The sequence below is a fragment of the Camellia sinensis genome, chromosome 3 (genome assembly GCF_055761805.1).
Source record: "Camellia sinensis isolate YWXY chromosome 3, ASM5576180v1, whole genome shotgun sequence".
Taxonomy (NCBI): Eukaryota; Viridiplantae; Streptophyta; class Magnoliopsida; order Ericales; family Theaceae; genus Camellia; species Camellia sinensis.
This window is the reverse complement of record NC_138963.1, coordinates 31,585,582-31,610,479: the sequence shown is the minus strand read 5'-3', so window position 1 is coordinate 31,610,479 and position 24,898 is coordinate 31,585,582. Positions and strand designations below refer to the sequence as shown.

The following is a 24,898-nucleotide window of genomic DNA, read 5'->3' as shown; positions in this document are numbered from 1 at the left end:
ACATATATATATATATATAACAAATTTAGAAAACAACAACAACAATCACTACAAAGACAATAATCAAACAATTTCAGAGAAATTTCAAGCAATCTCAAACAAAGCAAAAAGAATCTCAACTAATTTCAAGCAAATTTCAAACAATTTCATAAATGAAATTTCACAAAAATAAATACTTGGAAAGGGGTTTGAAGTTTCTTCATCTTCTTCACTCAATTTTGTAGTGGTATCAAATGGTGGGGTAAATTTTATATATATATATATATATTAATATTTTTTTTATTTGTCTAGTCAGATGGAATGTAATTATTTAATTTTTTTTAGAAAAAATTTGAAAAAGGTCATAAAAGATAAAACAAAATAAACAATAAAAAAATCACTAAAAAACACATAACCTAAAATCTTATTCAAGGCTTATAAAAAAAATTTAAAAAATTCTGAAAATATTTTTGATTTAAAATATAAAAATAACAGGTGCAAAAATAAAAATAAAAATTGAACACTGTTTCGATCAACCGGTCGGACGTCCGGGTTAGCCAAATTTTCTCGCTTAGAAAAAAGTTTTTAAAAGTGGGTGCAGAGTTATAATTTGAAAACTTAAAACAAATATTACATTGAAATCAATGGAGGGAAATGTGTTTGGAGAGTTTCTCCAAACGCAGCCAAATTTTTTGTCAAATTAAGGATGAATCAAAATTTTCACTAAATTTTCAATAAGTTTTTTTCTTTTAAATTTGATTCCGTCCTAAAATAATAGTCTATTTTGGAGAATTTAATTTTTTTTAGTAATACAATTATTACATTTAAAAAAATTAATTTTCAAAATTATCCTTTGATAGCACAGTACATTTTTTAGGAAATATCAATTATCATAATTATACTTTTTTGTATTGTTAATAAATTAAAAAAAAGAGAACAAAATAAGAAATTTATATTATTTTAGTTCTTAATTTTTAAGAAAAGACTTATATTTTGAGTGGGATGGAGAGAATAATAAAATTTAAGATGAACAAGTAATTTTTGAAAAACTTTTGATGAAATTTAATGAAAGATTGGAATAACCCATATCAAAACAAATTTTTACTCATTTAAAATCAAATAAAAAATTTAATAAATGATTGGAGATGGTGTATCTATTTTTCTTGTCAGATGAGCCGTTTCCAAAATTTTCATAACTCAATTCTTAATTAAATTCATTAATCAACTTTCATTTTCTTGAAATTCAAAATTCCTTCTCTGCAATCTATTTTTCTTTCCAAAATTTTCACAACTCATTTCTTAATTAAATTCATTAATCAACTTTCATTCTCTTGAAATTCAAAATTCTCTTTCTGGAATCTATTTTTCTTTCCAAAATTTTCATAACTAATTCTTTAATTAAATTCATTATTCAACCTTCATTCTCTCTTGAAATTCAAGGTTGCGTTTGGTAGAGCTTTCTACCTATGATTTGAGAGTAGGAATTAGAGTTTTTGAATTGAGTAGGGAAATTTGATGTGATATATAATATTTGATACAAAAACTTATAACTCATAACCAAACATACAACTCAAAATTCTATTAAAATATATAAAAAAAGTTTAAAAATTCGGAAAATATATTTTTTTAATATATAATAATTAAAATATGTTAATTGCAAAAAAAATAAAAATAAAAAAATAAAAAAATAAAAAAATATTTTTATTATTCTAGTTAATCGACCGGACGACCAATTAATCTAAATTTTTCCGCCTTTGAAAAAAGCTTTTCAAAACTGAGCGTGAATTAACTTTGGAAATTATAAACAAACATCCGACCCAAATAAAGCGGTGGAATTGAACACCATTCCAAACCGGGTCCAAAATTCTCTCTCCCCAAAATCTCTCTCTCTCTCTCCCCATAAATACCTACCCCTCTCTTCCTCACCTTCCACATCCTACATTAACACACTCTCTCTCTCTCTCTCTCTCTCTCTACACACGGAGGGTCTTTTGTTAGCATGGCAAAGGAAGTTGAGAAAACAGTAGTAACAGAGCAGGAGATCTCAGCGAAGGACTACCACGACCCGCCTCCAGCTCCGCTAGTGGACGTGGTGGAGCTGACAAAATGGTCGTTCTACAGAGCTATCATTGCAGAGTTCATAGCCACACTTCTCTTCCTCTACATCACCGTCCTCACCGTCATCGGCTACAAGAGCCAGATTGACCCCATCAAGAACCCTGACCAGTGTGGCGGTGTCGGCATCCTCGGCATCGCATGGGCCTTCGGCGGCATGATCTTCGTCCTTGTTTACTGCACCGCCGGTATTTCTGGTTAGTATAATCTAAAACCATCATTTACCATTTTGCTAATTTAAACCCTAATAATTATACATATTTTTTTATTAGTTAAGATTGTCACTGACCTTTGTAAACAATAATTATTCTACCTGCACAAAAATATGTGCCTGAATTGATGTAGGATTAATAAAAAGTGTGATTCATCTCATGTAAAAGGGTTCTGTTTAATTTTATATTCAATTTTTATGTTTCTAATTATTTATTTTGTAAAGAATTGAATTGTCCAATATTTTGATGTGAGCTCAAAATAAGATGATTCATCCTATTTATTTATTTTTAATTTGGATCATTTACAATCATATCATCTCACCTTATTATATTATTTCGTCATTTTTGTTTGGGTGAAGTACCAATAAATGCTAAATTTAGATTTTGTGAACTGATTAGTCCCTAGGTTTTTCTTATGGACCCAAAAGTCCTATTATAAGTGAAATTACTTTTAAGGGATGGGGGCAGAACACGTGTGTGTGGAAAACAAAGGGTGAATGTGGGATTTTGCAATAGGCTGAAATTACACATTTACACCAAGCTCACTATAGATTTTTTGTGTTTTTCCTCCTTTGCAATCGAATCTCACACTATTAGGGTAGGAAAGATTCTGTATTCCCAATGTTGAATTGTTGCGTCGTTAATATGACATTGGGTTCCAATGTTCTTCGTTGCAACTTCCAGAAGTCGTGAGATTGAGGCACATTAGGATATAGAAACCCTACATTGTGTGAACGGGGGATTGGGTGTTAGAGCCAGCAGACGTTGAATTTGTATTGTTGAATGGGTGTTGCGGAGATGACGATGCCACCACCAAGTTAGTGATGTTTATTTGAAAAGGAGTCGGGAATGGGAGGCCTATTGATAGGGTTTGCTAGCGTAGAGTTAGGGGTTGTAACGTTGGGGTTTAATACTGATGTTGTATGCCTTTTTTGTGGTTTGTGCTTGGTATTTGGTCCACCACTGTTAGATTTCTAAATTTTGTTGGGTTTAGATTGTTTGGCAACGTCGTCTGTTATTCAATCTTGTGTTGATGTGTGTGGTTTTTTTTTTTTTTGGTAGGATCAACCATTTTGTGTTTCTCTTTCACTTTTAGGTTGGGGTATTATCCGGTGGCACATTTTGCAATAGCATTGTGATGTTAATGGGTGATATATGAGAATTCCACATACACATTAAACCATATATCCAAAATGTGGTCCTGGTTATGTGATCTTAATGTCTATGTGGTTTGGCATTACATGTTGGCCAACCTAGGTGTAGTGTCATGTGTTGTGGAACTGTAGATGTGTTGGATCTGCTTATATAACGCGGCATTAACACCATACTCAACTGTGTCGTTGAACGATATGAAAATAAGGAGTAGTGGTTATATTGTCAATGTGTATGGACATTGTTCTGTCGAGGTTTTCTAGCGTTTTTTATCGTTTTAATGTGTTCTTATTTTTAAATCAGTATGGGTCGGAATGGGTGGCTGATGTGTTGTTGTAGGTGTTGTTTGTATGTGATTCGTAAATTTGCGATAGTTGTGTAGGTCTTTGATGGGAAATGTTATATTGGTTATTATGTGTTCCGTCACGCTTCTTTGAAAATGTATTATTGGGTCTTCCATAAGCTTGTGAGGTTGTATTAATTGTTTCCGTATGTAAGGAATCGTTAAGGCATACACGTTTACATTGGAAGTGTGTTTATGGAGAGTGATAACAATTATTGAGTCCATGAATGGAACAATGTTTTTCACGTTTGGTGAGCAAGTCCTGTACAGTCATAACCTAAGTACACTGCAATGCACATGACAAAGAATATGTTATTCAACTCGTTGTCAACATGATACAAACATATGTGTATTACACATCAGTATACAGTCGTTATATGGAAATGATGAATTCAAACGTCGATCCACCTTGAACTTATTGTAACCAGGTACGTCGAACAACATGTATACCAGACCCGGCACCAACCCATCAAACTTCCCACAAACAACATCAACGATTCTCTCGAACGTCGATGCATCATGCAACCGAATAGCAGCATTGGTTTTGTCATACGTGCACAACAACAAAATCCCAGCATCCATACCTGCGCATAACAAACACATGGCCATCACACATTCCATACATTACACATTATGGTAATGTATAATTTTTTTGAATTAGACACCATTACAGTTAACTTCTTGATTGAAAAAAAAAAAAAATGAAACCTAGATTGAAACAAAACCACCATGATGACCAAACATGCTAACATGCATCAGTAAACCAACATAGACACATCGAGACCACCGAATGCGAAAAAAATTGCCAACCCGTGTAGAAAACCACAATCGATCAACCACCAAACAAACCCACATTACACATAAACACCCACCATTAACACAACACACGACAAACATGAAAAATGGCCCCCCAACCAATAACAATACCCACCCCCCTATCCAACTAAAAAATCACATCACACCCCTGCACATAAAGAACAATCGACCAAAATGTACATACCTTGAGTCATTCTTCTAGACCCGAGCAAATGCAACACCACCGTCTCTAGAAAAACACACTAGTAAAAAGACTCCTGTTCACTCCCCGAAATGCCAAAATCCACATCCACCGTGATACACTCCACCAAATCTCACACACCCAGCAATTTGTTCCCAAAATGTATCATTAAAAAGGGTATTCTAGTCAAGAGATACGCCTTTTCAAAAAAAAACTAGGACCAATCAGTCCATAAGAAAATTCTTAGGACTAAATGGATCAACACTCCCCCATATAGGATTTAAGGGTAAATTCTCCTTTTTGTTTTGTAGTATATTTTAAAATTATATTTATTATTGGAAAATGTTACGACCCCCAATAATCTACCAAACCCACACAAACTCACACATGTAAGAGATTTGGCATAAAATTTAGTAGATTATTTGGGATCCCTAACATCACTCTTTATCATTTATTTATTACAAGAGTCTAGTTAATATGTGCTTTTAGAATAAATGCTAAAAATATTTGAAAATATTATGGTTTTGTTTGGTTTGTTTTTAAAATATTTCGATATTTCTTTAGAAAATTATTTTCTTATTGCTGCTTATTTGCGATAGCTTCCAAGACTTTCGACTTTTAGGTTCTCCTTTATCTTCCTTCTTATATGTAGTTACGTCAATATCTATGTTTGTGTTTGTTTATCTCGGTTATATACAATTGTTATACAAGTTTCAAATTTCCAATTCATTCCGAAACTAAACGAAGTTTAGGGTTTGAGGATTTATTTTGATGTTTGTTAATTGTGAAAATCTTGATGAAGCTTGATTTTGTGAATTGTGACATGTTCTTGTATGAAAGGAACTGCTTTTCTTGATCTCGATTGGATTATTTAATTTTTATTATTATTTATTTTTGAAAAAAATATCTATTGGAGTTTTGTCATTTACCTGTGTGATGTAAGGGAAAGACTTTAAATTGTACTTGAAGGGTTAAGTTGCTTGTGGGTATTAATAGCAAAATCAAAGAATCAAACTTTGATTAGATAGTATATTAGTATCTACTTGTTTATATATATATATATATATGTTCTTCAAAACCAAACATTCTAGGGTTTGGGAAAGATTCCAGCATTCACCTGAACTTCTTCCACCCAATTTGATTCGGATTTCGGAGTCCCTCTCCTCCAGATTTGACATTCATTGCAACCTATGAAATACAGATACTTCTAGATGAGAGTTGTATTTGTATCAAGTATCAATACTTTTTGGATACTAGCATAAACCTATTGGATACTTCTTAAATGTATCTATAATTTGAAATTTATTTTATTTTATTTCAATCAAGTACTAAATTGGCTATTCAATTGATCCTAAAATCAGAATATGTGGAGAATTGATCTAAAAGAGAAGTTCAAAAAGTTTTGAGAAGAACTAGAAGAGAGAAGGATACAACGGTCAAAACCTTTAACTACTCAATATTATTATCTCAAAGCTAACTGAAAACTATTACATAGAGCCATATATATAGGCAACGTAGGAAACCCTAATTAAAAATAACGAAGTAAATCATGATATTATTTGGAAGCCTAATCTCTAATAAAATAAGTAACTAAATATACTAAGGTTTTAATTAAATTATTAATAAAAAAATAAATAAACATAAATTAAAAAAAAATTACAAATAAATAAAATCCACATATCACGTTCCGCATCGTCTAAATCATGGAACTTATTTTGAAAGTTGAGTATTTCTTGCATAGCATTAGAGTAATTGTTAGGATAAATACAAGAGTAGTTTCCAGGTAAGAAGAATTGGGAAACATTGAGAATAAAGCATGTCAAATTTGGTCCAAGTTTGAGTGGACATAATGAACCCTCAATATATCTTATATGAATATATTATCAATATTAATATATAAAGGGGCTCATTTTGGTGTTGATCATGTACTGAAGTTGAGTATTATTTTCCCTCTATCAAGTTATGGGGCAATAATCAAAATTCTCACAAACTCCTTTCCACTTAGAAACATTAAAATCAACTTCCCACAAATTCACATCCTGACAACTTCTCCCGAAACTGCTTTTCACTTGCCAACTCTCTCTTTCAAATAAAATGGTTTCCTATATGAATTGGAGGATGTTTGTGGTGCAAGTGCTATTATAGATCAAGTGTTTTCTTGCCTCTACTAGTGTTGCAACTTGAAGGATAACATTTTTGCTTAAAGGCCTCAAGGTGGGTTGGGTCTTTGATTAAATAATGATTGTCATTCAGTTTCTTGTTGAAGTGGAAAAAACAGAGTTGCAAAGTACATTGTCTCTGTGTGTATTATATATATATATATATTTTCTTGATCAAAGAGGACTAGACTTTCCAATTCCTCCAAACCAATAGTATGGAGAAGAAGAACATTCAATTATTTCCTTGGATTTGCTCAGTAATTTTATACTATCACCACCACCTTGGTTTAAATGACATCACTTGTGTTGGAAATTGGGCCGGGTATTGGACCCGAATTTGGGCGCCCATGTGGCATGACCCATGGCCCATTCAAATTACCCATGTAATTTGAATTTGATTTTTTGATTATCCTATTTGTTAGGATAATCCTCTATCTATCTACATCTATCCTATCCTTAGGAGATAGATGGATATATATCGTTGTATATTTCATTATATATTTTAACATATAGAACATCAGATACGTGATGTGGTTTTTTATACATAACATTTTTTCCCTATACTCTCTCTCTCTAACTCTCTCCCATCAGAGAACGATCCAGCCTTTGCACTGTGACTAGTGTGGGTGATACTCATACTGTAGTATCACTCCATTGCTGGGTGTTCATAGTTCATGGTTGTCAAGCACGTGATTTACCAATAAAGTTCTTTGTTTCGGATTCTTTTACACAAGGTATGGTTTGAATCTTTTTATCTGTTGCGTTATCTGTATCTTACATTGGTATCAGAGCCATAAAATATGTATCTTACATTGGTATATAATTATATATATATACACGTGATATATGCATGAAAAATTAATATTTTTTCGAACTTTCTCCGATCAACTTGAAATTTACATATGTTGTAGTATATTTCATGTAGAATATATCTGCAAAGTTTCTTGAAAATCCAACGGTCGGATTTTGGGAAAAATGGAGATTCATATTTAATTTTTCGTAACTTTTATTGCATGCTGGTTTTAAACGCTTTGTTTTTATGTTATGAAAATTATATATTTGGAATCCTTGTTTCGATACCTTCGAAATGGTATATTATGAGCCTGATTCCGACTTACGGTAGATGAGGAAAAATAAACCCTAATTTGGGTTTGTTTTGTGTTTTTGGTAGCTTAAGGAAGAAGATGAAGTGTAGAGTTTCTGCACTTCCACTCTCATTAGAGAGAGAGTGTGCTACACTCAATTATTTATATTTGTTAAATGTCATTTTTGATACCACCATTGTTTTTATTTTGGAAAATGGAGTCCGGCAGTACCAAAATTGGACCAGAAAACACATCGGAAGGCCATGCGTGTGCCTCACGTGCCAACTAACGCTGTCAGCGGCGGCCACGCGCTATCATGCGCCATCACGCGCGTCTGCCACGTTGTCCACTCGCGCCGCACGCCCAGCCAAGCCGTGCCGTTTTCAGCGTCAGCTTGTCTAGTTTGGCAACTGGGTGTAAGGCGCTGTTTGTTTTTTTTTTTTTAAATCTAGAATTGCTTTAAATGGTCATAAATAATTCGTTATAGCTTTGTTTTAAGCGTGGTTGTTACTGTTAGACTTAGAATTAAATTTTTAATCTACTGTAAAATTTTCAAAATTTTATGAAAATAAAAATATTTTTCCTAAAATAATAATTCATTATTTCTGCTTTAAAATGCTTCTGGTGTTGCATGACTAAGTTCTAGGGCTGAAATTTTTTCTGTAGACTACTGTAATGGTTTACTATTTACTGGTATGGTTTTTTCTTTTTTCCAGATTCTGGAATATTTATTTCTGATTTTGTGTATATTTATTAATTATTTGAAATTCTAGAAAATACCAAAAAATTCTAGAAAAGTTTCAGAAGTGATATTTTTTCTGTTATGGCATAATCTGAATATTAAACATAGCATATTTTTATTTTTTGCCTAGAGAGTTTTTAATATGTTGTGATTAGAATAACATGAATAATTGTTTTTTATTTAAATTCCATTATTAAATGTAACATAGCGTGAGTTGATTGTGAATCTACATTAAGATGTTATTGTATGGAATTAGAATATTTTATCATGCTTTAGACATGCCATAGTGGGAGGTTGTTCGGTTGAGAGAAATCTTTGTAGATTTACTCTCGAAAACTAATATTTTGCGCATGAATTAAATTAAATTTTTGGATAATTGTCACATGTGGCGCAAGAGATGATTACGAGCATAGCGGATTTTCGATCTTGCGACTTGTGTAATATTGTCACTATTTAATTTAGATTTTTGCAGCAAAATTATATTATGCTAATCAAATTAATCCAAATGCGAATTTCTCTCTAAATTGACTTAGCTTATGGAATTTAATTTGGTTGACCTAAACTTAGTAGAGATGTTCAAATGTGAACAATGTAATCCTATTTTTTAGATGAGCAAAAAGTCTTGGAGACTTTAGGTCAGAGTTTAATTGAGCCAAAGTAAGGAAACATGACTCAAAGTCGCCGTGGTTTTGTTGCTTTGTTTGGCACAATAAAAACTGATGTGTGCGCTATGGTTAGCGGCATGCTACGTAGTTTTGATTGGTGAGTTTTGGAGTTGTGAAATTAGTAAGCCCTCAATAGATTTGTACATGATGTTGACTATTGAGCTGCGCGGATTGACTTTGTAATTTAACTTGTAATAATGTTGCATCATTGGATGAAGTAACATACAAAAGTCACGTCATCCAAGAAATGCGAGCTTAAATGAATTAGTCATTAAGTGTAAGACGAGTAACCAGTATGAGCAGTGTTGTGCTCTCTATCTAACTGTTGGGAGTAGATGGAGCAAAAATTTCATGCACTATAATAGTGTGCATTAAAGTATCACTTGAAGTTAAAAGATTAGCGCTCAGTAGCAGCAAAAATCTATTAACACTAAGTGAAAAGATTAGCACCCAGTGACTGCAAAATCTATTAGCATTGCCAACTTGTCTAAGTCTGGACACTTACTGTTTCCACACTTGAGTGTGAGACATGATGAGGTGCTTCTTTGTATGATTCTTTAGCTAGGCTAATGCTTTTGAATAACGTTTACCACTTAGCAAACGTTGCAACATAGTAATGAAAAGGTCAAGGCGGACAAGGTTGTTATGACTAAGAATTTGATGCATGGCTCGTGAGAGTATTGTGTTGAATTAGACTCTTTAGCCTAATTCGCGCTTAAGTTACTTCGAGAGTTGTCATAGATTGATAGCTTATTCTCTCCTTCTTGTGGATAGTAGAATTAATTGCAAGTAACTATGAAGTGAAAAACAGAGATGGCAAGAGGAGTATCGTCATCTTTCAACTAGATGCAGTAAAGTGTATGGAAAATAAAATTGACTTGCAGGTGCAGGGGATTAGCACTTACTAGTTAAATTTGCAACTTAGGTGCACTTGATATCTCCATAACATCCTTTTATGATCTAGTGAACTTGAATTTGTTGTGAGTCATTACCTAGTTGGGCCTAAAACCTTTAAAACTTGTTTTTGAGAATTCACACATTAGAATGATTGGAATTAGTTTATGACATTAGTCATGAACTAGTGGCTTATTATACTTAATCACATTAACGAGAAGATGACATAGATGGTTTGAGTAGGCCCTCTCGGGCCCACTCGATTGTGACATCCTGCTCTCATGTGAATGTGTAATTTTGTTTGCAATGGTTGCACACAAGTAAGTAGGAAGCTGCAGAAGGGCATTTGTATTGGCGCATTTAGTCCACTATGATATTTGTGACTGGATATGTGTAAGGGTATGATAGCTAGCCTCAATCTTGACACATTTATAGATTACGATACGCATCTTAGTCAAGGCTATTTGATCTCACAAAAGTCAAAAGTTTTGAGATGATTTTTGACATTACACACGAGGTTGAGATCAATTAGATAAGAGCTTTTGTGCTTTTAGTTTTGACCATGGTGGCGAGTATCTATTTGAGTTGTTTTTGAAAACTCTGTGAAGAGAGATGGATGCTTAGAAAATTGATTATTCCTAATACTCAGCAACAACACAATGGTGTAGTAGAGATAAGGAATTAACTATTGTTTATGTTAGGTGGATGATGGCGCAAAATGTTTCCCAATTGGGAATTGCACTAGTTTGTTGCCTATATCCCTGACTAAGTGCCCTCCATATCAGATTTTACACTCCATTTAAGTAATGAGTTAGCAGAGAGCTATTTGTGGGCGATCTGTAACCATCAACCAGCTTATATTTATTTTACTTCTCTTAAGGTTGCGAAGTTAAGACCTAAAGATCTAGGGCGCATTATTGTATGTTGTCTTGTAAAAACTTAGGGTCATGTGGCGCATTATTGTATGCAGTCATGTAAACCCTCCAGGTCATGTGCTTGTGGGAGTGTAACTAAGTCACATAAAGTTTTCTTAGTAAAGGTGACGTGAATAGAGTTTTGGAACTCTATAAAATAGAAAATTCTAAGTATAGCGGTTTATGTAGCCTAGTTGAGAATGAAAAGGAATTTCCAATATCCTAGGGATAGTGGGAGCGATGTGCCTACTAGTGGATTACTCCATTAGAGAAGAATACTCTACATTCTTAGTTGCGTGGTAGAGAATGTGAAAATTTTCCACATCATCGCTAGGTGATTGAGAGGGAAACATTCATCATTGCTCGGCAAGATGATAAAGAGCCTAGGATAATGCCAAAGGCTCTCTAGTCCCCTACTTTTAGAAAAGTGGATCAATGTTGCGCAGTTTAAGACAAAGTCTTTGAGGATTAACCATTTCTATAATTTGGTTGACTTTCTGCTATGGCGCGAAACTGTTCTAAAGTTATGCGCGATTTGGATAGTCATTTTTTGAGTCATAAGGCTCGCTAGATACCGAAAAGTTGCACCATTGAGGAAGGTGTAGACCATGAGAAGACTTTCTCCTGGGGAGTAAGGTTACTTTGACTTAGGCTATGATTGACACGAGTTCGAAATTTTGATTTGTGGACGCTGTGACCCAACTTCTCGTTGGAGAATTGGATAGGTAGATCCGTGGGGATTTACCTTCTGCTTTTATAGTGAAAAGTTAGGAGCACAAAAAGGATTGCTAGTTTTAATAAATCTTTTACGGCCTAAAATAGTTACCCAAATAGTGGTTCTTAGATTTCATCGAGCCATGATAGGCCAACGATGATCGATGAAGACCACTGAGGCATGATCAATGGTTCAAAAGAAGTTTTTCCTTACTTCGTCATTATGAGCCAGGAATTTATACGGTTGTCGCCACCTAGGGTTGGCAGTCCTCTGCTTTAGACACAATGGACATGGGTGATGTTATTTATATGCTCGGATGTAAGATCCTTAGAGATTGTTCTGGGAGAATTCTCGGTTTGTCTTTAATGACTTACATAAGGAATATCCTAGAATGATTCTAGATTCGAAATTGCAAACCCATTGACTTACCTATGGGTAAAAGCTAGAGCCTTAGCTATTAAGTGAATCCTCGGATTGTCTTTGGGAGAAACAGATGACTTATATTCCTTGATTGTTTTTTTGTGGGCTATGTGGGCGTATTCGGCATAATGAGTGCTATCTCTTCAGATGGTCAACTGAGTAGTTTTAGACCTTGACCTTGCTCATTAGACTGTGGATAGGATGCTTTACTGGTAGTGTATAAATTTGCCCTTTGTAAGATTCATTGCGCTAGTTGGGCGCATTTTGAATGAACGTAGATTGGTCACCAAAATATCTTTAGAGAGGTAATTGCGCAAGAGGTAGTGATCTTGAACCACTTCATGTGAGGCGCACATGGTGGATTCCGTTGTATATGCTTATCGCAAGAGGTGCTGATAAGATTTATGCTTGGAATCTAGAATTGCGCAGATTGTGGTCGTGTTTTTTTTAAAATCAATCACTTATTTGTTGTGAGATGATGGGATGTTGACACTATTATGGTTTGTGTCATATTGATTAGTAGATGATGACGTCAGCAGGCAAGATTGGCTCATTCACATGAGCAATCACCCTTTGTGCTTGGGAGCAAGTAAGGATGAGATTAGTGGTTTATTTTAATTTGGAGCCAAGAGAGGCTTAAATTATCCACTATATATGTCGCCTTGGTTACAACCAAGATGAGGTTGTGTTAAGCACCAGACATGGATGTTAGTATCCACTTTCCATGTTGTGCCTGCTATGATTAGCCAGATGCGAGATCTCATTTGGTGCCTGGAAGGCGAGCAAATAGAGAATTCGGGTTAGTAGCTAGAAAGAGACTAGACTAAGATCTGTACGGTGTATCGAGTATGACGTCACTCTTTTGGAGGAGTTACTCCACCGTAGCATGTATTCATACTCCATGTGCTTGGCGACTGAGTAATGAGGTGAGAGAATGGATCCTTGTTTTCTCACTGTGTGAGTCTTACGTGTCATTATTGATATGACTTTCACTTGTGTACCCTTTTGTGACCTTTAACTATGTCACAAGGTAAGGGGTTGATGTTCTGCTACTTTGGTATGTTGCTTGCGGTCATATATGATTCGGCCTTAAGGGACATCACTGGGAAACGGTCAATCCTAAACTAAATGGCATAAGGGCAAGGGGAAGATCATCTAGTATTCACTGCCGGCAACTCACATCGCTCTGTATGAGAGGCGGATTGAGAGTGAATATATTGCAAGAATTGAGAGGGTCAAGCATGCTCTTTTGAGGGATTAAAGATGTTTTTGGACCGGTGTAATTAGATGGGTCTGGGGTATATGAGACACCATTTCTATTTTTTGGGTTGATGTCCCTATGCTGGCTCATTTTGAGTTTCTAGTATAGAGCTCTCACATGCAAGTGTTTCTCTGCGGTCGCACGGTTCATTGGCTAGTATGGGATTGTTCAATATTTGGGAGATTGAGATAGAGATGTGGCAGTATCATGCCAACTCATGTGCGAATGGGAGATGTTGGAAATTGGGTCGGGTATTGGACCCGAATTTGGGCGCCCATGTGGCATGACCCATGGCCCATTCAAATTACCCATGTAATTTGAATTTGATTTCCTGATTATCCTATTTGTTAGGATAACCCTCTATCTATCTACATCTATCCTATCCTTAGGAGATATGGATAGATGGATATATATGGTTATATATCTGATTATATGTTTTAATACATAGAACATCATATACGTGATGTGATTTTTTACCCATAACATTTTTTCCTTATACTCTCTCTCTAACTCTCTCCCATCAGAGAACGATCCAGCCTTTGCACTGTGACTAGTGTCGGTGATGCTCATACTGTAGTATCACTCCATTGCTGGGTGTTCATAGTTCATGGTTGTCAAGCACGTGACTTACCAACAAGGTTCTTCGTTTTGAATTCTTTTACGCAAGGTATGGTTTGAATCCTTTTACCCGCTGCGTCATCTGTGTCTTACAACTTAATAGACTTTTCTTCATTTTTACGTACATATACATCTATGATAAATTGTATGTATATATAAATGTTATTTTGACTTTTTTTGTGTGATGTTGTGTATGAAGCTTTTCATAGTCATTGTTGCCTATGAAGCATGGGTACAGGTACGAATATGAATACTAGTACTGGTACGATACGGGTACATCTATATGGTAAAATTTTTTAAAAATAGGGCGCGGGTAAGGCTTGGTACGCTTGTAAAAAAATATTTATTTTTAATTTTGAGTAATGCAAAAATTAATTAAATGATTTAATTTGTTAAGGTTCAACCTACAATTAACATTTAATGTCAAAAGTAAAGGTATAAATCAAAATTAAATGTCAATATATTAAATAACTTTCAAACCATAGTTTAATTTTAAAATCATGCTAAGTATAAAACAAAAAATAAAAATGAAGTCTAGTGAAAGGAGTTTTATCTCTTCAGTAGAAGAAAATATTATTTCAACTGAGGTACGGTACGGCTTGGGTATATACTAGGTACGTCTGGGTACGCCAAAAATTGAAAAGAAAAAGCTTGGGTATGTGTTGTGTACCCGGTCGGTGCGTATGCAGAAGTACCATACGAGGAATATATATATTTGCTCTATCAAAGAGGAATAGACTTTCCAATTCCGCCAAACCAATATTATAGAGAAGAAGAACATTCAATTATCTCCTTGGATTTGCTCAATAATTTTATACTATCACCACCACCTTGGTTTAAATGACATCACTTAAAAGATTTTTCGTCATTTTTACGTACATATACATCTACCATAAATTGTATGTATATATATAAAATTTATTTTGATTTATTTTTGTGTGATGTTGTGTATGAAGCTTTTCATAGTCAATGTCGCTATATGCTTAGCTAGATATAGTGATCTATCTGTCTATAATTTTCATTTCTTTCACTGTTATTAATTTCCTATGTCAAATGTGTTACAAAGAGATTAAATAACTTCAATTTGATGATGGTATTATTATCCCATGAAAAAAAATAAAAAAACACAAAAATTGATAATATTTTAAACATAAAATTTAACAGGCATTTTGAATATTTTGTTGATTTCTTTTTTATTTTTCTTTTTGTCCATTTTTTTAAAAAAATTTATTGGGTTGCTGATCTTTTGAAGTAATTTATGGCATCATTTCTGGTAACATTTCATTTATACCATAAATTTTTTATTTAGAATTGTTATTGTCTTTCAATGATTTATGCACACTTTGTGCTTGCTATGACTCCTAGTAGTTTGAAAAACAATCTTCACAAAGTTACTTTTTAAATTTATATATGTTTATATATTGTCGTATCCTTAACATAATCCATATCTTACTTTTCCAGAATTTGTATCGATGTATCCATATTGTGTCATACCCCTATCATGTATCCCATTCCATGCTTTATAGATTCAACTAGTCACTTAATCTCTACCAGTACTACACTTTGAATATTTTTGCGTGCCGTGACTTCTAGTAGTTTGAAATTAAGACTATTTGGTAGACTAGAAAGTCAACACATACTTGATGTGCTTGAATACATCGTAGGGAAGTATTGCAACTCTTGATGATAGTGGAGTTACATGCGATTGGAAGTAGAGAGCTTACATACTTCATTGTGGTTATGTAACTGTGTATATAAAATAACTATGTGACTCTCAAATGATTTGATTAATTATCACCATCTGAATAAATTAATCAATTTTTATTCAACTTTTTCTAGAAATCTAAAGTCTGACTCAGCTTCGCCAAAATTAGAGTGTTTCCTAATTATGGATAAATAGAGAAAAATAGTTTATCCTAAAAGAGTTATGGCAATTACTTTTTAATTTATATATATTGTTATTTATGGTCGTATCCTTTAACATAATCCATATCCTACTTTTTTCAGAATTTGTATTGATGTATCCCTCTAGCCATGCTTTATAAATTGTAACTAGTCACCTAATCTCCGCCAATACAATACTTTGTACTTATGTCTTAATGTGAGATGACACAAGTATATTGGAAGAAATGCTCTGTAATAATCTAATTGTAGGTTATATAGTACGTGAATGATATTTCTCTGCTCCATGTAGGCATGTTTATATTCTAATCCTAATTTTCATGTCTTATTGTTTATCATAGTGTTAAGACTAATAATCAATCCATTAGAATAGACCTGTGTTTCTAATTCTTCAGTTACTTTCGGGGATGGGAGCAAAATTTTAAGAACCTTAATATTTTACAGTAGTTCCCTTATGGTAGGTCTGAATTTCTGATATGATTTTATTTGTGAGATATTTCATAGTTCTGCATCATCTTTGACTCTCCTAATTCCTGATAACTAACACATCAATATCTAAAGGACTCTAATTTGCTTAGGCTGCATGGAAAAACCACCAACTGATCTTAGTTTCTGCATCAACATTAGGAACAATTCTGCAGTTACTTGAACAGATACATTCTTCCATTTTCAATTTTAGCCTGAAACATTTTATTCTTGAATTCATTTTCATAGTAGTGTTGGAGAAAATAGATGAGCAAGAAGGTTTCAAGCTATTTGGAATCACAGATTCTCGTGAACCTGAAAATGCAGTAGAAATACTCGAGCAAAGGGAGCAAAAGGTCTTATTTCATGAATCCACTGAGTTGGGAAGAGCAAGCAACTTGCGCAAAAGTTTAGATTGGGATACTGCTTTTTTCACTAGTGCAGGTATGCTTTTACAAGAAATCTAAAATATTTGGTGCCTTCTGCCAATGTTAACTCATTTCATATGGTTAGAGCAAGTTAAAATTCGAAGTCATTAATGCTTCATGCGTGATTAGGACTTCTAGATCCAGAAGAGTTGTTTATTATAAATAAAGGATTTGAGAAGGTTGAAGCTCACCTATTACCCGTAACTCAAGAAGATCTGTGTACGTGGAGATATGCAGACTCAGAATCTATATTAGATGGTGATGACTTCTCTTTGGACAGCAACCAAAGCACTGAGGTTGATTTGTTTGAAGAAATAAGAGCATCCATTGAGAAATCCAATATAATGTCCGATATTTGCAAGTCAGTTTGCAAATCAAGAGTCGGAAAAGCCCACAAAGGGGAAACCCACTGTAAGTATATTGCAAATTCAGAACAAATCTTATTGTGAATGGAAGAAGAAATTTTTTCCTGTTCATTTTGTATGTGAATTGCAATGTGATTGCACTTAAGGTATCCCAAAGAGATTTAATGGGTAATCAGGCCTTCCGCTATTGTTGCAGCAGGAAATATTGAAACCTCACTTGTCCTAAATTCTTTTCTTACTCTTAGGCTTAGTAAGCATAATATCTTGTGTTTAGGAGGTTGGTACCTAGCCTTAGTGTCTTGTAAAAAATGTTATATGGTCTCCCTTTTTATGCATCTGTTTATCACAAATCTATGCTCAGTATCTATGGTTGCTTCTTTTCAGCCTTGAAGAAACTTGATGACATCCCTCGAAATAGGGTATGTGCTATTGATTGTAGTCTTTCATTGTAATTGTTCTAGCATTTATTGAGAAATTAAGTTCTCTTGTATCTAAATATCAGGTGAAATCCACACCAACTTCTAGAAGGCAAAGCGTCTATATGCAAGGATCAAAAAGAGTTAAGGAGGTTGTCCATCCACAAATCGTCCAGGCATGTATAAATCGAAGAAAATGAGATTATATAGTTCCTTTTAGTATTTAGTATGCATAAGTGTTCATCATCTCAATTGCTCAAATTGAAAGGCTGCATTATTATTTATAACTTACAAGTTACAAGTTTGTCCAGGCATGTATAAATCGAAGACAATGAGATTATATAGTTCCTTTTAGTATTTAGTATGCATTAGTGTTCAGCTCGATTGCTCAAATTGAAAGGCTGCATTATTATTTATTACTTACAAGTCACAAGTTTGTCCAACATTTGGTAGTCTAACATGTTGGATATGCAGACACAAGATTGTGTAAGGAAATGAAACTGTAACTCTAAGATATGAATTAACTGACTCAAATTAATTTGATCAATACAGGATGCTGAAAAGAATGGTGAATCTAATTCACTTCCTCACAAGTCACCCAAGATATTAGGCAGGATGAACATGGTGTCAGCAGGACAAAGAAAAAAGATTTCCTTAGGTGCGGACCATGTGAAAATGGGAAATAAAGTTGCAACCCTTGGATCTGGTAAGAACAATCATATAATTTAAAAGTTCCTTTCTTCCAATTCTAATGGAATTGACATCAAAATGAATTGACTGTTACAGGGAAAGATTTCATTGTATCCAAGAAATCTGGATTGGGGAACTCATGTTGTTCCACTAGCTCTACAACATCCCTTGAATCATCTTCTTCAGCTTCTGTCACTACCAGTAATGATTCATCAGCTTCTTGTTCTCCATCTGGTAGTGCTTCGTCGTTGAAATCTTCCTCAAACTCGAGAAGAAAAGCAGATTCCAGGAAAAGTAGACTTGCTGCCTCTGGTTCAACCTCCAAGACTCCTCTTAAGTGCTTACTAGGAGACAAAATTGTGTTGGAAAATCCTGGTTTGTCCACCCCTTCATTGTCCATGTCAAACCATTCTTCTAATGATCCTACAAAATCGACCAAAAATTTCAAACCTTCAGGTCTCCGAATGCCATCACCAAAGATTGGGTTCTTTGATGAGGTAGTTTTATTTTCTTCCAATTTGTTTAGTTCTGAGTATTATTATTTGTTACTTACAAGTTACAATTTTGTCCAGCATTTGGTAGTCTAACTTGTTGGATATGTAAACACAAGATTGTGTAAGGAAATGAAACTTAACTCTAGGATATGAATTAACTAACTCAAATTAATTTGATCAATACAGGATGCTGAAAAGAATGGTGAAGTTAATTTGTTTCCTCGTAAGTCACCGAAGATATTAAGTAGGATGAACATGGCGCCAGCAGGACAAAGAAAAAAGATTTCCTTAGGTGCGGACCATGTCAAAATCGGAAATAAAGTTGCAACCCTTGGATCTGGTAAGAACCTTCATATAATTTAAAAGTTCCTTTCTTCCACTTCTAATGGAATTGACATCAAAATGCATTGACTGTTACAGGGAAAGATTTTATATTATCCAAGAAATCTGGATTGGGAAACTCATGTTCCACTAGCTCTACAACATCCCTTGAATCATCTTCTTCAGTTTCTGTCACTACCAGTAGTGCTTCGTCGTTGAAATCTTCCTCAAACTCGAGAAGAAAAGCAGATTCCAGGAAAAGTAGACTTGCTGCCTCTGGTTCAACCTCCAAGACTCCTCCTAGGTGCTCACTAGGAGACAAAATTGTGTTGGAAAATCCTGGTTTGTCAACCCCTTCATTGTCCATGTCAAACCATTCTTCTTATGAATCACCTGCTAGCTCCATTGATGGATGGTCCTCAGAATCATCATCAACTGCCAACCAAAGCTCCAACTGTTTAGAGGTCAGTTTTCATACCAGTACTTCCAGAGGAGCCACCCAAGCATTAAATTTTCAGAGTTTCCCACATGATGAATGTTTCGATGATCAAGAAAGTCATCAAACAAGGTTTCCAAATCTGTGTCTTGAAGTAGTTAGGGGAACTGCTAATGATCTTGCAAAATCGACCAGAAATTTCAAACCTTCGGGTCTCCGAATGCCATCACCAAGGATTGGGTTCTTTGATGAGGTAGTTTTATTTTCTTCCAATTTGTTTAGTTCTATGTTATGAGTATTACCTTGTGAAGTCAGTATTTCAATCAAGTAAAGCTTATCTGCTTTGGCAGGACAAAGCTATGTTGTCGACGGTAGGTAGAGATTTCCAGTTTCATTTTGGAGCGCAGAGTGCTTTGCCTAATATCAGTGGGGTGACAAACAGAAAAAGGCCGGATAAACTTCAGACTTCTAGAATTTTACTAGAGAATGAGGATACAAAGCTTGGTTCTGTGCAAAATGGAGTGATAAATCCTTCTTTGAATGCCATTCGCAGATATGCAGCACAGAATCAAGAGCTAGATAAAAATTCCCCAAAAATGTCCAGCACGTCCCCAACCTCGAGAAATTTACCAGGGAAAACTTCAAAAGGTCAGACTGATACATCTCCTCAATTGTGCAAAGAAAATTGCTCAAGATCTAGTAAAGTTATTGATGGGGGACATAATTCAAAAAAACTAGGCCTGCATTCTAGTTTGAAGGCAGAAAGGAAAAGAGCAGAAGGGATATTGAAAAATGAAATGGGTGGAGAGAACAAGAGGCCAATGACGAAAGAACATGAAGGGGCCAGCAGGCGCCCTCTTAAGAATGACCCTCATTCACTTCATGACAACGAAAAAGAAAACATACCTAGTTTTGAAGATCATGTTAATGGTTTAAATAGATGTTTGGAGGTCATTGATCTCAACAGGGGCGTGGTGATAGAGCTCGAAGGGAAGAGGGGTTGCTCTCATTCCCACCTTGGTGACAATTTCGTTGAAAATGACAGAGCCCCCATATATTCATCATCCTTCTCTAAGGAGTACCTTTTTCCCCGCCAGCAGGTTTCACCAAATACGCTGTCAAAGACTGGACCACTCTCTCTTTCGACGACAGTTGAGTTCATGCCCAGCACAAGAACTCCATTGGCGGACAAAAATTCTGCTCCCATGTAGCAGCAGATTAATTCAGGTTTATAACAGAATCAGAATCAACAGTAGACAAGGCAGTGGAAAAGGTGTCAAAACACTCCATTACATGGCATTGGAGATCAGAATTTTTTTTATTTATTTATCTGAACCTAGGATTAACATTTCAAGGCATGGGTCTCTGTTCTATATTTCTCTCACCTGAGTTTATTAATCTTTAAGTTGGTTCTTCTGGGAACACTTCCCATATATTAGCAAATTGTCCGATCAACCTTGTCATTTAGTATTTTTTGATTGTGCAAGAGTTTAATTGGATTGGAGTTCATAGTCCTTGTATAGGAAAAATTGTTCCTGAATAAACACATACTATTTGTCAGATCAGATATAATAAATGTGTTGGATTTCTCAACTGTTTTGAGATTTGAATGTTAGTGTATGCTTAGCACATATTAACGTGGAGCAAAGCAATTAAGGTAATATAGAACATCATTAAATCCATTGACATTCCAGGCACTGAAGCTAGCCACTGAAAATGCAGCAGTCACTGAAGTTAGCCACTGAAAATGCAGCAGTCACTGATTCTGATCTGTAAGGATAAATCACTAGTGCAACTCTCTCTCTCTCTCTCTCTCTCTCTCTCTCTCTCATTAATATGCTGTGAATAATCTGCAGGAAATTTGAGAGGGAATTTAATTCTGAGCTTGAGTCTCGGGCCAATTTTGAGCAGCAGTTCTCAAGCCGAGCCATATTTAACTCATCTTGCTCAGTGGATTCTCAGTGTTGGAAGGGACCAGTGAGTTAGTTTTGACACTTTGCTCCGTCGTTTTTTGGGAGTAGACAATATTATTTAAGACGCCTTTTGCTCGTAAATTGATGATATGGGACTGTTAAGAACAATTCTTCGTCTCTTTTGTCCTATATATTCTAGCCAATGAGCTTTTAACATGCTGTTTGCCTGAATTTTCTCCTTTTGGGATGTTGAAATTGGAGTGTTCGACTGTTGCTTCTAACCCTGATTATTAAACCTATATAGGGAATTGGCTCTTCTTGAGTTAAGATAGTAGTAAAATGAAAATTCTCAAAATATAAACAATTTAAAATATATGACATTTTTTTTAATAACCAATCATCTAGACTTGTTTGCGTGTATCTCATCTAATCCTAATGACCGGACAAATCTTCAGTGGCTCATTGGAGTAAGACAAACTTGAAAGTCTGAATTTTATCGTCGAATTTTTACCGCCCAACCAAATCTTTAGAGTTTTTGTAAAAATATATGATAGGAGGTTAAACAAACCAAATCTCAACTGTAAATGAAATAGTAGAAGCCAGTTTGATGGTTTGACAAGTTATATACTATTAATAATTCTTAAAATCTAGAAATTATATGCAATTGGGAATGTTTGAACCCTAAAACATGTATGATGTATTGGGAATAATTAGTTTTCGAAACTTGTGGAATTGGAACTGAAAATAAAAATTGTGGGACTGACGTAAGTCGAAATCTGTTTATTACATACTCCACATCTTATTAAAACTAAAATTTAATACACAAGATGTCATTGAAACCTTGTTAATTGATGACTGTATGGGAAAGAGAATGAAATCCTTGTTAGTTAATGACGGTATGGGAAAGAGAATGAAATCAGGCCTGGTTGAATGGCTTGATAATCGTAAGAATGTGCCCTTACAAGAAAGGAGAGATTGGCTTGGAGCAACAAAACTAGAGTAGAGTATAATGGTTTCCGTAATTTAATTCACATGGAGCGTTTTGAGAAGTTGGTAAAAAATTAATTTTTTTAACTTATTGTCTTTTTGTAGGTAAATTATGTGAGAGGTGATATGATTCAAAATGGATAAAAAATTGGAAGCTGACTTTTTACCAGCTTTCCAAAAAACTCTATAACTCAGTTTTTTATACTAATAAAACGTAAATTTTGTGGGCATCAATTTGGAGCAATTTGGAAAGTTGCTAAAAAGCCAGTTTTTTGGTTTTTTACCAAAAAAAGCCACCAAAAAAGCCAGCTTTTTTTCCAAAAAAGTCACCAAAAAAGTCAAAAAGTCAACTTTTTATCAACTTCTCAAAGCACTCCTTTATATGCGATCAACTTGTTTAGTTTTTTTTTTTTTAATTTTTTTATCAGCAATAATAGTTATTAAACAAATAAATATTTAATTAAATAAAAAAATAAAAAATAAAATAAATAAGAGATAAAAATATAATAGAAAACCTCAAACAAGAGATCAATCCCGATCTCGATTATTGGGATGTTCAATAGGTAGAGAGGGTGAGGTGGGGTCTAGGCCTAGTTCTGAGATTTCTAGGACCCAAAACTGATAATCAACTAATAAATATCACTAGATCATTTGGGGCTTTTTACATTTTTTTTTTTATTCAATGAAATTTTTTTTGAAGGTAAAGGATAAAGATTTGTATCAAAATCACAAAAAATACTTAGCATTACATTACAACAACTAATAAGTATCACTTGATCCTCGTTTTTCTTGCATTTTTAGAAACAAATAAATCAATCATACTTGCATAATCTTTTTTTTTTTTTTTTTTTGTAAAATCATTTTCAATGGATAACAATGCTAATCCATTCAATCTTTTTTGTGACATGGTTGATTGAAGGTAATTTTTTATCATTATTTAGCAAATTTTCATCCAACAAATTTTAATTCTCATTATTCACCAAATTTTCATTCTCATTATTCACCAAAGTTTCAAATTCTTCATTATTCAAGTCTTCAACTGATTCTTCTACTTGTTTGTCACTCGTAAAGAACTTATCAATTGCTCCTCTTTGACACTCGACTAATTTTTCAACTCTTTACTTCTTTTTTCTTTTTGCAAATGTTGACAAATAATTTCTTTTAAGAGTCATGATAAGCTGAGATCAAAATAATTTTTTAGCTCTAAACAATACAAGAGCACCACCACCACTTAACAAAACACAAAACTTCTAAATTATATGATGTGAACTATTAAACTTCTAATGTTATATTAGTACAGGTAGCAAAAGATTAATTCTTCTTAATGATACAGATTTGTATAAATACCAATATTATAATAGCAATTGAGCAAAAGATAAGACAAATATTTAATTAATCGAATAGAAAAAAAGACCTGCTTATGCTGTGCTGCCGCTCTGAATTCTTGAGAAATTCGTTAGTGTCTGCTGTGTCGCTTCTCTCAAATTTTTTGAAAAATTAAATTAAGAGTTAGGATTAGGAATTAGATATGGAGAGAGAATGAGCCCTTTTAATTTTGAATGGGTTTTTAATTTTTTAATGAGTCAATTTATTTTAAGTTAGTTTGGGTCTTCTTTAATCTTTTTTGGACTTAAAACATACATAATATATTACACTAAACTATAATAAGAGGGGTCCTTTTTTGGGTATATTTTGAGAGGTCCTAAGCCACGGCCTTATGCCCTAGTGGTGTCTTTGGTAGTTGGCCTAGAAAACTTGCAAAAATTGTAGAATTTTCAATGATTTGTCCCCTTAAGAACCACAAAATGAACCAAGACAAAGAAGAGCAACAAGGTAGAAGAATCAGTATCTCTGAATCTCCAAGATTTTTAAAGTTTCATAGATAAAAAGATAGACAAGGGAGAAGGGAAAAATAATATAACTTGGAAAAGGAAACCAACAAAGTTGACACTCAGGATAATGGTATTGAGTTGGGTAATAAGAGATGTGACTGTCAATCAGACAAGATCGTGGTTAAGGGTATAAAATTAATTGGGAATGTTCAATTGAGACAAGATGCTAAAGGCGAAGTTGTGGTCCACCACATATTGTTTTCGTCATAATAGTCCGTCAGACTCCGTCTCCACACCTGACAAGATATTTATTGGAGATAGTAACAATCAAATACCATCCCTAAAAGGCAAGAAGCCAAACTAAACCTGAATAAATGA

The 24,898-nt window shown here is 34.2% G+C and overlaps 1 protein-coding gene across 1 annotated transcript; it reads left to right on the top strand.

Moving 5' to 3' along the window:
* Positions 1 to 1,845: 1,845 nt before the first annotated feature.
* Positions 1,846 to 21,465, top strand: LOC114323994 (uncharacterized). The gene is made up of 10 exons (XM_082919453.1): positions 1,846 to 2,291; positions 16,888 to 17,082; positions 17,196 to 17,477; positions 17,816 to 17,850; positions 17,934 to 18,023; positions 18,400 to 18,553; positions 18,634 to 19,034; positions 19,218 to 19,371; positions 19,452 to 20,041; positions 20,139 to 21,465. Exons 1-10 carry the CDS (start codon positions 1,979 to 1,981, stop codon positions 20,997 to 20,999), a joined length of 3,075 nt encoding a protein of 1,024 aa, XP_082775579.1. The 5' UTR covers positions 1,846 to 1,978; the 3' UTR covers positions 21,000 to 21,465.
* Positions 21,466 to 24,898: the final 3,433 nt, after the last annotated feature.